At 47.1% G+C, this 14869-nt stretch overlaps 7 protein-coding genes across 7 annotated transcripts; 3 read left to right on the forward strand and 4 right to left on the reverse strand.

The window, feature by feature from the left end:
* Positions 1–165: 165 nt before the first annotated feature.
* Positions 166–1031, forward strand: POJ06DRAFT_194899 (Phospholipase/carboxylesterase/thioesterase; the record flags this gene model as incomplete). The annotated part of the gene is made up of 4 exons (XM_056184974.1): positions 166–342; positions 426–620; positions 676–756; positions 813–1031. The coding sequence occupies 4 exons, from the start codon at positions 166–168 to the stop codon at positions 1029–1031; spliced, it is 672 nt and encodes a 223-aa protein (XP_056044675.1).
* A 77-nt stretch (positions 1032–1108) lies between these two features.
* On the reverse strand, positions 1109–3371 carry POJ06DRAFT_91266 (GDP dissociation inhibitor-domain-containing protein). Its single transcript, XM_056191753.1, has 4 exons — positions 3040–3371; positions 2829–2950; positions 2766–2774; positions 1109–2711 (listed from the first exon to the last, which is right to left on the reverse strand). The coding sequence occupies exons 1-4, from the start codon at positions 3129–3131 to the stop codon at positions 1294–1296; spliced, it is 1641 nt and encodes a 546-aa protein (XP_056044676.1). The 5' UTR covers positions 3132–3371; the 3' UTR covers positions 1109–1293.
* Positions 3372–3665: 294 nt separating this feature from the next.
* Positions 3666–4959, forward strand: POJ06DRAFT_289711 (uncharacterized protein; the record flags this gene model as incomplete). The annotated part of the gene is made up of 2 exons (XM_056190321.1): positions 3666–4114; positions 4228–4959. 2 exons carry the CDS (start codon positions 3666–3668, stop codon positions 4649–4651), a joined length of 873 nt encoding a protein of 290 aa, XP_056044677.1. The 3' UTR covers positions 4652–4959.
* Positions 4935–6760, reverse strand: POJ06DRAFT_250827 (uncharacterized protein). Its single transcript, XM_056187335.1, has one exon. The coding sequence runs from the start codon at positions 6564–6566 to the stop codon at positions 5010–5012; it is 1557 nt and encodes a 518-aa protein (XP_056044678.1). The 5' UTR covers positions 6567–6760; the 3' UTR covers positions 4935–5009.
* A 1254-nt stretch (positions 6761–8014) lies between these two features.
* Positions 8015–8708, forward strand: POJ06DRAFT_195751 (uncharacterized protein; the record flags this gene model as incomplete). The annotated part of the gene is made up of 3 exons (XM_056185000.1): positions 8015–8336; positions 8395–8515; positions 8564–8708. 3 exons carry the CDS (start codon positions 8015–8017, stop codon positions 8706–8708), a joined length of 588 nt encoding a protein of 195 aa, XP_056044679.1.
* Positions 8709–9099: 391 nt separating this feature from the next.
* POJ06DRAFT_91331 (Cullin) lies at positions 9100–11899 on the reverse strand. The gene is made up of 7 exons (XM_056191754.1): positions 11784–11899; positions 11679–11695; positions 11532–11602; positions 11402–11475; positions 11168–11335; positions 10961–11102; positions 9100–10907 (listed from the first exon to the last, which is right to left on the reverse strand). Exons 2-7 carry the CDS (start codon positions 11690–11692, stop codon positions 9205–9207), a joined length of 2172 nt encoding a protein of 723 aa, XP_056044680.1. The 5' UTR covers positions 11693–11695; positions 11784–11899; the 3' UTR covers positions 9100–9204.
* Positions 11900–12235: 336 nt separating this feature from the next.
* Positions 12236–14141, reverse strand: POJ06DRAFT_250837 (guanine nucleotide binding protein, alpha subunit). The gene is made up of 7 exons (XM_056187336.1): positions 13926–14141; positions 13679–13863; positions 13453–13613; positions 13142–13400; positions 12933–13086; positions 12803–12887; positions 12236–12742 (listed from the first exon to the last, which is right to left on the reverse strand). Exons 1-7 carry the CDS (start codon positions 14050–14052, stop codon positions 12643–12645), a joined length of 1071 nt encoding a protein of 356 aa, XP_056044681.1. The 5' UTR covers positions 14053–14141; the 3' UTR covers positions 12236–12642.
* Positions 14142–14869: the final 728 nt, after the last annotated feature.

Raw genomic sequence — 14869 nt, forward strand, 5'->3', positions numbered from 1 at the left:
CTCTTCCGTCGCGCTCTGCTTGTCTTTCTAGCGGGCCTGCTCCTTCTATATCTGTTCGGCCCGTGGTCCCTCTCGACTGCGTCGAAGCACTCATCATCCGCCGCCGCACTATATCCTGCCCGACCAACATCGACGCTCCCCGTCGAGTACGACGTCAGTACAAGCATGTCAGCAGTCCGTATCCCCGCTCTCAAGGAGCACACTGCGACCTTCATCTTCATGCACGGTCTCGGCGATTCCGGATCTGGATGGAGATTTTTGGCAGACGAGTACCGGAGATTGAAGGTGCTCGACCACGTCGCGTTCATCTTCCCCAACGCTCCGACACAGAAGGTTACCTTGGTATGTGGCTATTGTTGCTCTACGAGCCTGCGGTGATGTGCCAAGGATATCGTGTCAGCTGAGTCTAATGCGTGATTCTGCAGAACTTTGGTCTTCAGATGCCCTCATGGTTCGATATCATATCACTCGACAAGGTCGAGAGTCAGGAAGATACACGGGGTATGCTCGAAAGTGCTGACCGTCTGCGAAAATATATCGACGAGGAGATCGCCAAGGGTATAAAGCCCGAGAGGATAGTAATTGGTGGTTTTAGCCAAGGCTGTGCAATCAGTTTATTGGTGAGTGCGATGCAAGTTAGCCAGTCTAAAGTTGCTAATGAAATGGAATTTCTAGACTGGTTTGACTACTGACATCAAGCTCGGTGGTGTTGTTGGTTTGTCAGGCTTCATCCCCATGCGATCGCAAATTGCAAAGGTTCGACCCACTATCTTTTCCTACGACCAGCCCATGCTAATCATCGCGCTATGTAGCTCCACGAAGAGAAGGGCATCAAACTACCGTTTTTCGTTGGCCACGGTACTAATGATCCCGTCGTCAAATATGAATACGGTCTTTTCACCAAGCAGGTTTTGGAGTCCCTGAATATTCCCTTGGAATTTCACGAGTACAAGGGTCTAACTCATAGTGCGTCACCACAGGAAATCAATGATGTTCTCCAATTTTTGAACAGACAGCTACCGATTAATTAGGAGAGAGTTGAGCTTGATGTAATAATGTGGATTGTCGTATCTAGACTTGGTGTAGAGTTACTTGTTAACAAGACGTTGAATCCCGTGCAAACGATACGATGGAGAAATAACAAACCACACACGTAGCACCAAATTTAGTCAAATGACGATCATTATACAGACAAAAGCAAAATATATCACAGAGTTAATAGTACAAGACTCCTTGAAGCGCGCAACAATAACCGAGAATCACACCCTACACAGTTTGTTTACAAACTGCAGGTTATATGGTCATTTCACCAGCGACTTCCTCGAAATCGGAGTGATGGCCCACTACATCGTCATCATTGTCGTCAGTAATATCACGAATGTCGCTATCTGCTGCCGCAGCAGTTGCGGTAGCTTCGTCATCCTCATCTTCGAAGTCAACATCAAAGAAATCGTCGGTGGTGCCTGTGACTAGCTCATAGAGACTTTTAGCCTGGTCAACAATATCTTCGAACGCTAGATCAATAGACGGCGCGACGGAGTGTATTAACTTGGAATCTGCCGTAGGCTCAATAGGACTGACTGTCAATCTTTGAGAGTAGGTGAGCTTAAGGAGATACTTCAGCGACTCACTGGGGGTGAAATTTCTTAAGCTCTCGCCTAATCGCACTGATGAAATGACAGGCAAACCGTTTGGCAGATAGGAGATATCCTCTTCGTTGACGTCAAACTCGAAATTCTCAGTCGACTCTCGCAGAATGCTCTCTTCCAATTTCTCCAGTGCGACGTACAAATCCTTCCGGCCCTGCTCGCCCCTTTCCTGCGTCGAGAGATACCAGATTGCCTGGCCAGATGGGCACTGCCCGCTACCGCTTCCCATAACAAGCACCTGGACAGCAAATCTGTTGCCGTCCAGCGTATCTATCGGGAATACCACAACGGCAGCAGATTCTCCTTCAGCAAACCACTCCTTGCAGTCTTTCTCGACAACGGCCACCATCCTCGTGACCTCCTCGTCACCAGCGACAGTACCTTCACTTGATATGACCTTCTCGGCGACCTTGATCTTCTCGCCCGAATCCAATTCTGCTTCTCCTGAAATCTCGTCAAAGCTCTTCAGCTTTGTACCAAGTCTATAGACAGCGCCAGCAACAGCAGCTGATCGGCAAAAGCCCTGCGCCAGCTCTCCTCCGGTACCATACATGGAATACATGGCTGGAAAGTTGCCGTACACGTGCATCGACGTTAGATATCGAGTTATCCTACCAAGTGCCAGTGCGGTTGGCGCGTTTGGAGTTGGCAATAATCCAATAGAGTGGACTAATTCGACAATCTGTGGTCCATCCAGCCCGAATTTCTCTTCCAGAAACTTCGAAATTGGTTCATCTTTGTACTCCTGCCAAACGGCTGTGTTCTGTTCCCAATCAATAACGAATTTCATGAATCTCATGAGGCTGCGCTTTGTGAGAAGAGTAAGTGTCTGGCTTGTGAAAATGTCTTCCTTGGTTCCGGGAACTTTCTCAAATGAGTCCTGTTCGAAAGTGTGAAAGGAGCCCAATGGCTTAAACTCAAGGTAGCGAGATACCCGGCTCTTAATGAGGAGATTGAGAAGGTCGGAGCGTGTAAAAAGAATGTGTGGACTGAGATCAATGGCATATTTCCGCGGATCAAGGTTGCGTGAAATATAAAGATAGGCGTCCGAGAACGGGGTGTCTACATTTCATGTGAGCATGTACTTCATCTACTGGCGGACTCGTCAAGACATACTATTGCTGGCTAAACGTTGCAGTTAATATACAGTCTTTTGGGAAAATTTAGTGCGTCACCTACCAGTCTCGTTCACACGGTCCGTCCAGGCTTTCAGCTCGTCCAAGTTCAGAGCTGCCCATGACCCGCCATAATACGGGTTGCTGTCTATATGCAAAACATTTGTTCCTTGCCATGCCAGCGCCCTGCCAGAGAACTGTTAGCTGAGAGCTTAGTGAATCTATTTGCGCAGAGAAAGTCGCTTAGCTCAATGAAGAGATCGAAAATTACGTACGCAGCAACGACGCTTTCGATAAGTCCCGTACCGTAGATCAGGACATCGCACGTCTCGGTAGAACTCGCAGCCGACGTGGTCATGGTCGTCATTGGGGTCTGAGGGGGCTATGGATAAAGGAAAATCTTTCGGAGAATGGGTTGAAGTGCAAGAAATCGCTACCTGCAGTTATCTCGGTCGAACAGCGAATAGACGCAACAAAACTGAAGTGTGTCAGAAAATAATTGACGGAGACAGTCGAATTGGGTAGTCGGAAACGAGGAGATCCAGTTTGTTCAGGACTGCAATTGCGGGGCCGGAAGTAGTGAATCGATCCGTGCAAGCTACACGAGCGGCAGCTCATCATACTCGATATACACTTTGCCCTAGCTTTTCGATGCACACGTCATTGCCCTAACTTGGCTAGAACTCAGCTTATTATTATAAAGTCGCTCCCCAGATTAGGGTTAACATGCCTGTCCCGGCCGGGGCCACATCTGAAGGTTGACTTTGAGGATGCACATTTATATTCATCAGCGCAAGACGTACCCTGCGAATTCAGCTATTTGCAGGCTTGGCTAACAAGGAATAACCGTCATATATCATACTGTTTATTCTCGGAGGAGCCTGGAGGACGGACACTCAACATGTCGTCTTCGCAGCCACTGATCAACCTGCGTCTTCTTGTAGGTAACCCTCCGTCGGTAGCCGAGCCAATACTCGGCGAACGAATATACAGGTTACATCTGCCGTTTTTGCTGACGACTATTATTTCCCAGAGTCTCTCTTTACTGCAAGATCTTGTCCAGCCTATTACACATGACATCGCACTAGTTGCGTTTTCCAAAGAGAAGCGCAGTCGGCAGCCTTGCCCGTCGTGCGGCGCGATCCACAACTCTCGCGCGTCATCTGGGGTCGTCGGCAAGGGACACTACATAGCTCGCCCGGGACAGGACATCTACGGCAGAGTAAAACAAAACGCTTCCGAGTCTGGATCGTATTACGAATGCAATAACTGTGCTCGGAAAGTTGCTGCGTCGCGATACGCGGCGCATCTGGAACGGTGTCTTGGCGGACGAGGGGCCCGGAACAAGAAGTATGCATATTACTGTTGTATATCGAGTCTTATTGTGAGACTTTTATATCTTAGGAGGCTTGGAGGCTGATTGCCGCTTGCCAATGACAGCGAATACTAATACCGTTTAGTAGTGCCGCCTCCACGGCCGCGACAATCGCCTCGCCCTTGTCTCTGTCGCCATCCTCTCCGTATGTCACTGAGGACGAGTCGCCGCCCACCAAGCCGGCGCTAAAGAAGCGTAAAGTAGGAAACGGCACTGCGAAAGTTCAGCAGCATGCACAAGGCGTTTCTACAATGCCTAATTCACCATCGACAAGCAATGGGGTTCACGAGCTTGATAATCACTCTGATCCTGGCGAAAGCACGGGAAGGTCTAGTGCTAAAACAGTACCTGGCAAGTCCGGTGAGAAGATGCTTTCAGGAATGTCTTCGCACCATAAGTCGCAGGTCTCGAAGTTTCTTGACCGCATGGGGAGTCCCATATTACAGTCTACTGACAACCATTCTCCGAAGGGGAGTGCAGGAATTAAACTAGAGAATATTGAGGATGAATAGACATCAGATATGGCAAATTAATCGCATACACATATACATGTGTTTATATTGTCATTTGATGGTCGACATGGTATTACAGGATGCTCCTGGGCTATGTGCAAAGGACCAAATACGAAATAACTTACTGGTCAAGTGGTGTTTCAGGTGTTGGCGAACGTCGGGCATTGTGAACTGCATATATGATAATGGGACCAATTTATTGGTATACTGTGGATTATCATTTTACGTAAAGAGGCATATTCATAGGCATCCCATGTGACTAAATCATTTGGCTTAATGACAGTATTCGTCTAAGCATTCCTAGCATCTATATACATAATTCATATAAGAAACAATATTTACAAGTCTGTTACGCTAGCTAATGGAACCGAGGATTCTTCGACGTGAGCGCGATGACACGGTCAGAATATCCAGCTGCACCTCCGTCGCGACGAATGATATCTTTCGCTGTCCATATTCGTCCTCCGTCGTCGCCACTGCGCCTCTCCGAACCAATTATCGCGGCATTCCTCGTGCTTGGAATTCGTAGCATCTCTCTCTCGACTGCCCAGCCCACGTCATGGGCCGTCTTGGCAACGTGTTCAACTAAGGCTGCATATGTACTCAGCTTCTGCAGGTTACTTCGCGTCGTACCTAAGTCAATAGACGTAGGATAACGATACTTAGCACCCGACAGCGCATGTGAGCAACAGGGGATAACAATGAATGGCTGCCCTAGCAACGGGATCCACGGCGTCAACTCATCAGAATGATTTCCAATCAGAAACGATCCATGTGGAAATCTCCCATCGTGCAATCTGACGCGGTTGTCGCCTACCTGCATTTCTGCATCTATACATAGATACGGGACGAGAACTTCCTCTCTTAAACATTGTTGTATGTGATCTGGAAAGATATCCCACGTTTTTCTACGGCGAGCGTCAATGCCGTACCCATCGTATCCCTCCATAATAAGGATATACACCAGAACTCCATTTCCACATCCAATATCGACAAAGCTAATACTATCTTTGGCGGTATTTCCGTCATTATATCTAGCTTCCCAAAACTCGATCAAGAATGCAGCAATCGCCAAATCCTCAAAAACATGCTTTGTGGGGTCTGTACTTTCAACCCAGCGCGCGACAAGATCACGAGCATACTTTCGCTTAAGAGCGACATATGTATCTTGAAATGATACTTTATCAACAACGACGTCATGGTGCACGCGTTTCTGATACCCGTTCATGACTCCGAGAGAGTGCTTGTGCGCTGTGCCTAGCAGTCTGAGAGCGGTTCGTTGGAGTCGATTTGGAAGTGTAACGCTTTCTTTTGATGGCGAGAATAAACGGTAATACAACTGAAGAGTCTTCGTGTCAGACCCTGCACAGTCGTTGCAGAGTGGCATGGATATGTAGTGAAGTAGGATTCCAGACACAGCTGGATGATAATACGGCGTCGATTCAGGTGATTCTATGCCATGCGGTAGGAACAAAATCGAAGAACTTGCGTCATTTAGTAGTATCAAACAGCTTTGTCGCATCGAACAATCTTTGTCCTGATTCCTCGGAATAATTTCTCGAACAATCCTTCTCTTAATGCGTACACATCCCACTTGGTTCGACCATGGCGAAAAGATTCCAAGTCTCTCTAATTCGCCGATTATTTCCTTTTCTTTTGCTGCAACATCCTCGTAGTGATAAGCAACGTCTCCACGACTAGCCACGTCGCTGTCGTACAGAATATCAGCACGCATAATACTTGTCGAGTTAATATTGGGATGGAATATTAAATTCAGCATCGCGACCTCGAAGTGCTCCACCGGCTTGAACACACATCCATTTTGCTGCAGCACAGGACGCCAAAGCCGATCTGTAGTGTCTGTTATCGGCGCATTAATAGTGAAAGGCACTGGATCCCAAGTTTGCGATATCATTGGCGTGGGACGACAGCTTGGTGAGACTCACCTGGCGCACAGTCTCGTCTCTTAACAATGTCAAGCTCTGGAGAGAAAGACGACCACATCTAGGGCTAGGGTTTCTACCTGGTCTCCCAGGTCGCTCATAACTCGTAACGCTGGCATCATGAATTAGCTGAGCTGGCATTCGTTCGCAGTCATGTATAAATTATAGTGAGGTGACCAAAGAAACCTAGTCCAGCGCTGTGCCCCGGCTTGGTAACACGCGGCAATCTTTGTTCATACTCAAAAAGCGGACCGTTTTATTATACTATACTGAGCTGCCAAAGTTGACGACGTCACCAAGCATCTGGTGCTGCCAAACCCTCGAAGCCGCATCATGGAACCTTAATTTCCGACGTTCCACGTAACGCTTGGGCCGATTCAAGTTTCCTACGCCGCTCCCTCATACTACCATAGTTACGATCGACAATCTGAAAGGAGCGGCTTGCAATAGCCGTACTCGGCGGACTGTCGAGTGACCCCGCAGAACAGGCTTTGTGTGGCTATTGGAGCCGAAAGTGGGGCTGGGACGAACTACGACGACAACAAGGTTGTCAAACCCAAAAATGACCATAGAGAAGCCAATGTCCCCGCAATCGGCGGGGAGTGACAACGGATCTCAGAGCGCCTCAGGTCCAGCTAGATCAATCAGTACCACTGCCAGTCCAGAATCGTCTCAGAGACTGCCAGTGGTTGTGGTATTGGCACCCAGAGCATTACTCTCTCCGCGCGCTATGCCAGTGTGGGCGGCCAAGGAGGTTGAACGACAGGAACAACTGACCGACGACGGAGCAATGACACCGGAGGATAATACTCGACCGTCGAATCTCTCTGTGACCTCATCGTCTGGCCGAACGCATACGACATCTGGGAATCAGCCGCCGATTCCGCCGTCGCCAATTTTGGCAGCTACGAACACGACAGCGCCGCTACTTTATTCGCCAGAGGCCGTCTTCTCGCAGTCACGATGGAAGGATTTCGTCTCCCAGTCACAACTGCCTGATCAAAGTAGGACAGAAAATGAGCTACGGATCGTATCCGCCGCGTTAAGAGGTAGTGGTACAACGACAGGAGCCTTGTTGCGAGGTGCTGGCGACGAAAGCAAGCGCCCTGACAGTACGGCTCCGAGTGGGAAAAAAAACAGTAGCGTCGGTAGGAGTAGTGGATCGGGCGTTTTTATACATCAAAATCGGAAAATTATACCAATATCAGATCTAGAGAAGCAAATGGACTTGACTGGGCCGTGGAATCCTGGGCGGGAACATAACAACGGCGGTGCAGCATCGGAGTTGGCATCACGATCGGGTGCACTACTACCTATTCCCGCCACAGCCGCAACTGCACATCATCGTCTCGGTGACAAGCTGTCACGACGTGGGAGCATATCCAACCTTTCGACAAATAGCGTGGCGACTCAATTTCATATGACGTCCGAGATTGCAGAAAAGCAACGTCAGGAGCGATGGACGATCAAATTGAGAGTCATGATCCTTGATAACCCATACGTGCCCATGACGCTTCGATCCGGTATTTTTGTCTTGTCGGTTGTTGCATTGGCTTTGGCGGTCAACATCTTTATACACTCCAACCGTTATACCGGTCCAGAACCGATCAGTCAGCAGCCGTCAACTATTATGGCTATTTGTGTACAGTCTATAGCGATGGTGTACTTGGTTTACATCACATACGATGAGTATTCCGGTAAGCCTCTCGGTCTACGAAACGCGAAAGACAAGATTAAGTTGAGTAAGTCCCCTCTGGTGACCTTCAATTTGATCCTAGAAACATTCTAATACTTCGGCAGTCATGCTGGATTTATTGTTCATCATTTTCTCATCCGCTAACTTGGCTTTATCGTTCAACACGCTCTATGACAGTCAATGGCTGTGCCAATCTCCGTCCGCACCGGGTGTATGTTTTGTTATGTCTCACGTGAGTCAGAGCTAATCACATCGAATATAGGAAACCGACAGTACTCCGTACGACTTTCCTATTTGTAGCCGACAGCGAGGACTTGCCTCGTTTTTGTTTTTAGTGTTATTGATGTGGGTCATGACATTTACAATCAGTATATTCAGGGTTGTCGAACGCGTCAGCGGCGGTGGGAGCGAGCGATAAATGAGAAGCTACAAGTCATCGGGCATGCTAGCGGATACGTTTTCGGAATTTACCGTGAGTCGAATAGCGGACACATATACACTGCAAAAAAAAAAAATCGGGTTCCATTGATTTGCTTTCATATTTCATAATGGTCAGAGTATTTTGCTTGAGAATTTGTATTATGGAATTTCTCTTTACATACCTAAATCTTCGTTGTCGTCTTGCGGAAAAACCCCAAATCCGGACTAATGCAACGAACTTATTTTACTTTCACATAGATAATAGTGTCATCATCTATTTATGAATACACAACGACAAACCGAACATGAAATCCCACCCTCTCAGGGTAACAGAGTAAGATTGACCTGCAATAATATCGTCATGCACAAATAACAACATCTCGTCATCCGCGGACTTTATATCGAACAACCGTACTACCAAGAAAAAATCCATTTCTCCCTTACATCCATCCATAAGATTAGCACAATGCAACGACTTCATTTATCTCTTGCCACTAAGCCAGGTACGAATACCTGTCGCCATCGATTCGCTCAAGATACTCCTTCTCAATCAAGAAATCAATACATTTTTTAATCTCAGGGACCTTAGGTGTGAACCTCGACTTAATCTGAGCAATCGTCTCTTGCACAAGTACAACGTGCTTCAAAACCTTTCTTGCCTTCATGATCCGAACGATAGCACTTTGCATCAACATCTTTCGGTCCTCTTCGATTGTCTTGTGTGTCGTCTCAGTGTCTTGCTTTTGTTCAGATCGTAGAGGAACATTCAGATTAACCCGAATCTTCTTGTTCTTAAAATCCATGTTTAATGTGTATCTAGTACCGGGATCGCCGACTTCGCCGCTACCCTCCAAAAGAAGAACTCGAGCCTTGACTAGAATAGCTAGTGAGCCGACCAAGTATTCTTTGTTTAACGCCGTGATCTGTTGAAGTTGCTCATAAGAGTATGTGTCGCCGTTGTTGTACGGCAGGAGGATAGCCATCTGGAAAGTTGACACCTGGAATGTGTATCCCACTTTGTTCGACGACTTAGGGTAGTTCGCCTTCAATTCGCCTTTCGATAGCTGCCAAAGCCAGGTTAGCTTGCGGCCGGAATGTTTGCTCTGATAAAATGATTGGAAGCGCTCAAAAGTCTTGACAAGTTCGTCAGGCAGGTTGAATGTTGTATTAATCGGTGTGAGTGGCCAGAAGTTAGTGCCAAGAACCAGAATAGTGAAATCGATAGTCAGCTCCGAAGGTTCCAAATTCTTCGCCATGGCCTCACGGAACTGTATTTGCAGGTCCTGAGAGACGTTCATGTCCTGGAACATACGCTGCAGCTTGCTGGTGTATTCGTGACCACAAGCCTCCTTGAGCTTGGAAATCATACTCGACTCTGCATCGTCGGAAGTTGATGTACCGTGCACCAGTCGTCGTGACAACATACGTGTGTAGAACTTCTGGAAAACGTCTTTGTCATCGATGTACTTGAAAATAGTCATGATATCGTTTAGCTTGGCGTCCAGATCACTGTCTTCCGCTGACTTGCCGCTTTTCTTCAGTAGAGCATCACTGTACTTCGCTAGTAGCTCCGGTGACTTCGACGAGGACTGACTGCAGACTTTATTTCGGTTAATAAACTCGCGACAAGCGTTATCCAATGACTTGACAAAGTCAGTATCATCGCTGAACGCATACTGCACGAGATGCGCATATTGCCTGTAGACCTCCAACAGCGCATCCACGTATGCCTTGGGATCCAAGTTTTCGCCAGCCTCGGTTGCAAGCTTCTCAATCGCCGCCAAGCCCTGCTTGCGAACGTGAGTTTCGAACTTTCCGCGGAGCGGTTCCAGACCATTCTGAATACGAGACAGCAGAGTGAACATTCGCTTCAAGTCCTCTTGTCTGTTGGCTTCCAAAAGGTTCTGAAACTCATCTCTGAGCAAGTCAGCATGATCATAGATCAAAACGGTCTCGCATGTCCGCATCAAGATCTTTTCAGTGCTCTGGTGAAGATACAATTGAACTCGGCCGGTCTCTTCTTGTAGTCGCACTTCGGCCTTTTTCATGTAGTCTACCACGCTGTTCTCGGCGACGAATCGTTTAGACTCGTCCTTGTAATATGTTTCCGTGGAGGCAATGAACGGACCCTCGAAATAGGTCTTGTAGACAGACAAACTAACCTTTCTCGAATCGTGCTCATCAAGGCCAAGGTTAACTGAATGTCAGTCAGTATGCATATCCGGGCCAACAGACCGAATGCGAACTTACCAAAAGATCCCACAATATTCTTGATATCCGTGTTCTCGATAGTTTCACCATTTCGTTGCTTTTCAATCAGCTTGAGAACAGCTGCCATTTGTTTCGACTGTATCGAATCGAAGAAAACCGACCGCCATTTCACCAAACATAACTGCGACGTCAGATATTAGCGCAGAACACGAAACCGTCGTGCACACTTCATATGCAACCACTTACAGTGTTGACATCATACACAGTCCTCCGGCCTTCGTCGCGTTCTCTCTTAACCCAGTGCCGGTTAAGATACTCGAAAATGTGATTTAGATATCTAGCTCCTGTGGTGTATCGATTCCAAGTGCGAATGTAGTATTTGATAAGACCTTCGTCGGCGAACTGGCCAGACTCCTACACGATGCAGGCCTCAGATCATGCCCGATAATCATTAATCGGCTCAAATCACGGAATACTGACCAGTTTAATGTTCTCCAAGTGTATCTCGAGATACTCGATAAGCTTGTTGTACAGTTCCGCGCCGAGAAGTTGAGCTGTTTCAATGCTTTCTTCAGTCTCTGTACCACCAAGTCGATATTGAAAATCCTACCTCCTCGAGATGTTGCTGGATGTCCAACTTGAGTTGTCGGTCTAGCTGCAGTACAAAACTGGTATATAGCACTATATCGCGACGTATCAACTGTCAGCGCTCTCGCTCAAGACTGCATACTTGCAAGAGCTATCAGGCATGACATACGTATATATTCTCATATACTAACCAACGAAGACACTCATTAGTTGCTCACTCCTGACATAACGAGGCAGATTCAATAATGCCCACCGACGCAACCTATCCACTTACCAAGGCAGGAGTCAGACCCTCCTCGAGATTCTTAGCCAGAACCTTGTCGATTCCGACTTCCACGATCGCCCATCTAGAAAGAACTTGTCAGTAGCCGAGAGTTATTCGTAGCCTAGACGTTGGGGATCATCAGACCGCGACGCGTAAAGATCATCCCGTAATCAATGATCCAGTCGTGCACGCGCCGCAATAAACCCCATAGTTATTCATGATAAAAGTAACCACGTACGTTGAGTTCAGGGAGTCGGACGCACTATCTGAGGAAGGCATGGCGGATATTCAAAACGACGGAGAAAGTTAGGTGAACGAACAATGCCCCGAAAGTAGAGTGGCTGTATGTAGACAGCTGCCGATTGACGCAAAAGCGAAGTGACAGGGACTGGCTTGAATCCGACGCTGACCCTAACCTCTGTACGCTACTCGCCATTCACTTTGGGTCCGTTTTGCTAGTGTAATAATAACGATATATTCATATTTGTACTACGACGACCTAAGGTGGGTTGAATGCTCCTCAATTGATGTGCTCAGCAGAGAGATACCGCCGTTGCAGCCTTACTTATTACATATCCAGCATAAATTAGTCGAAGCCAAACGGTTACGGAAATAATTCGGATGCATGCCGCTCATACATGCGATCAATCAGTAACCAAGCTTTCAATGTCAATTAGATAGAAGTATAGTTATACAAAATAGCAATAAACGCCATAAACTTTCACGACCCAATTTCATATGACGCCTGAACATGCGATAAGCCTGTATAATGCACGAGTAAAGATGTGGCCATCCACTACAGTAAGATAGTATACATATTGCCCTACGAACGCAGGAATCTGTAATCAACCTCATATCTAAACAAGGTTCATAGGATACCTGAGTCTTTTAGTGAGTTCTGCAGGATCGTCTCTTCCACAGCAGCAAATACGAGGCGGATGTTACTGGTATTCGTTGCTTGAGTCAGACTAAAAAAATAATCGAAATCAGTAAGTGTGCCGCATACAGCGCAAAATAAGATTACATACTGTGGATAGATGTTCAAGCCGCTTCTGTTCAGTTGAGTAAACCTCCAAAGGATAAATTTCGCCGCCTTATTAAAATCGTCGCCACCTTTTTCATGTCAGTAAAAAACCAACCAGCGTCAGTAGTATTTACCATCATAGTCATTGAACCAGTCACTTAATGCCACTTTCTTCAATTTCTCCTCAAAGACATCGACCTTGTTCAAGAACAGGACAATACTGCTTCGCACAAACCACCGACTATTGACTACTGAATCAAACAAAATTAAACTTTCCAGCATCCGATTCTACAAACCGTTAGCACGCGGATCACAAGCGGTTATACGACATAGGGCTGCGCACCTGTCCTGGGTCTTCCAACAACACCTGATCATACTCACTCAGGGCAACGCAAAATATAATTAGTGTGACACCCTCAAAGCAATGGATCCACTTCTTCCTCTCGCTTCGTTGGCCACCAACATCGAACATATGAATCGTGAGCTGGTTCATCGGGAACTTGGTTTCAAAAATGCCGGTGGTCTTAATACGTGCCCGTAGAACATCTGTTTCGTTTGGCAGATAATCACTTGCACCTATTCTGTTTAGGCTGTTAAGAAAACTGTCGTAAGGTTAGTGTGATTCCAGGCTCTTAAACTCCGAGGATACTGTACTATATCGCCGAGTCCATCAAGTAAAATTCGGTTCGACGATCAAGAACTTGTGTCATAACTGGATCGCGATAGACCGAGTTGATTGCCTTAACAACTTTGGCATCAAGAATTTGCGACGGGTCACTATCTAAATGGAAGTCCAAAATATAGTTGACGTACTCCTAAGCAGTTAAGCAATACGTCAGCGCGTAAGTTTGGTGCAATCAATTTAGCTGAGGTAACCTACTGGATTCTCTGGCGCCTCCAATTTTAAATCCAGCTCCTTCATGCCATCAATCAAGCCTCGTATCGATTCTAACAAATTTTTGAAGATTGTACTGCGGTAAAGTGCAAGCTCCTCTGTGGAATATCCATTTTGATGTATGATTTTCATCTGCTTGACAATAGTCGATTTTCCGCTTTCTCCGGATCCTGGACGTCAAACCCGTATTATTTAACCAGTCCCCTCAACAGAATGAGCCAACAACACGCACCTAATAGTAAAACTTTGCAAACTTTCTGAGCTTTCTTTTGATCTTCTTCTATCAATTTGTCTATTTGAGCGCTCCTTTTGCGCTCCTCCACTTCCTGCGATTCTTCTGTGGACATGCAGGACCCCATTGTGATCTGGATACGTTACGCCGGGATGAGAAGATGTATGCTTGGTAACATCGATTACTGGCTCGCAGCGCAGTCACCGTTGCCTGCTGTCGCCATTAGACGGTACCAGACCCAACGTTTTGAAGCGCACGAGAACTCTTCGCCGCTAATGGGTTAGGGCGCCAGCTGTCAGCTACCTATGATACAGACAATCTCTAAGTAAACAAATCACCCGCGCCGCGTGCGCGTAACTCGCATCGCTCATTCACGAGTCGAGTCGCCAGACAGCGGTCTGGATTCCTGTTTTTCTGGCTTCTGTGTCTCTCGTCTGGTTGCAAATGTCCACCTATCCCCGCTGCTTCTCTTCCCGTTTGAACTTTCTATCTTCCCTCTTGCCTCCGTCCCCATATTGTTTTACTATACTTTCATTCGTGCTAGTCCGCATCAATGACACTAACCCGATCAGACTTTTAGCAAACAGAAACCCTCATCTACTGACACTAACTAAAACTCAGATTCTTAGTGCGCACGGAACTCTTCGTCTACGAGGATGTGTCCAAGATGACGAGAACCAGGCCACTATGGTCACTTTCCTGCGACGCCTTCTCAGCAAAGCAAGGGAGTACCGGTGGCAAGAGGAGAGTAGTTATTGGTACAATGACACCGACCAAACCAGATTCTAGTACACACGAACCCTTCGTCTACTGACACTATCCAAAATCAGATTCGAGTTGAGACACACTTAGATCCTCCTTATACACACGCGAGCGCCCGAAAGCCCTTCCGGGCGGTAGCGTGCGTTAAGGCGTGTCTCCTGGCAGCCAAATGCTAGGATGCA

This window comes from Lipomyces tetrasporus (genome assembly GCF_029532465.1).
Source record: "Lipomyces tetrasporus strain NRRL Y-64009 chromosome Unknown POJ06scaffold_4, whole genome shotgun sequence".
NCBI lineage: Eukaryota > Fungi > Ascomycota > Lipomycetes > Lipomycetales > Lipomycetaceae > Lipomyces > Lipomyces tetrasporus.

Coding starts and splice junctions, on each gene's coding strand:
- POJ06DRAFT_91266 (XM_056191753.1), bottom strand. CDS start 3,131: ATGACGACCATGACCACGTCGGCTGCGAGTTCTACCGAGACGTGCGAT. Junction 2,951..3,039: donor ATCGAAAGCGTCGTTGCTGC/GTACGTAATTTT, acceptor GTTCTCTGGCAG/GGCGCTGGCATGGCAAGGAA.
- POJ06DRAFT_250827 (XM_056187335.1), bottom strand. CDS start 6,566: ATGATATCGCAAACTTGGGATCCAGTGCCTTTCACTATTAATGCGCCG.
- POJ06DRAFT_91331 (XM_056191754.1), bottom strand. Junction 11,103..11,167: donor CTGTGTATGATGTCAACACT/GTAAGTGGTTGC, acceptor CTGACGTCGCAG/TTATGTTTGGTGAAATGGCG. Junction 10,908..10,960: donor GAATATTGTGGGATCTTTTG/GTAAGTTCGCAT, acceptor ACTGACATTCAG/TTAACCTTGGCCTTGATGAG.
- POJ06DRAFT_250837 (XM_056187336.1), bottom strand. CDS start 14,052: ATGGGGTCCTGCATGTCCACAGAAGAATCGCAGGAAGTGGAGGAGCGC. Junction 13,864..13,925: donor TTGCAAAGTTTTACTATTAG/GTGCGTGTTGTT, acceptor TTTGACGTCCAG/GATCCGGAGAAAGCGGAAAA. Junction 13,087..13,141: donor TGTTGGAAGACCCAGGACAG/GTGCGCAGCCCT, acceptor AACGGTTTGTAG/AATCGGATGCTGGAAAGTTT.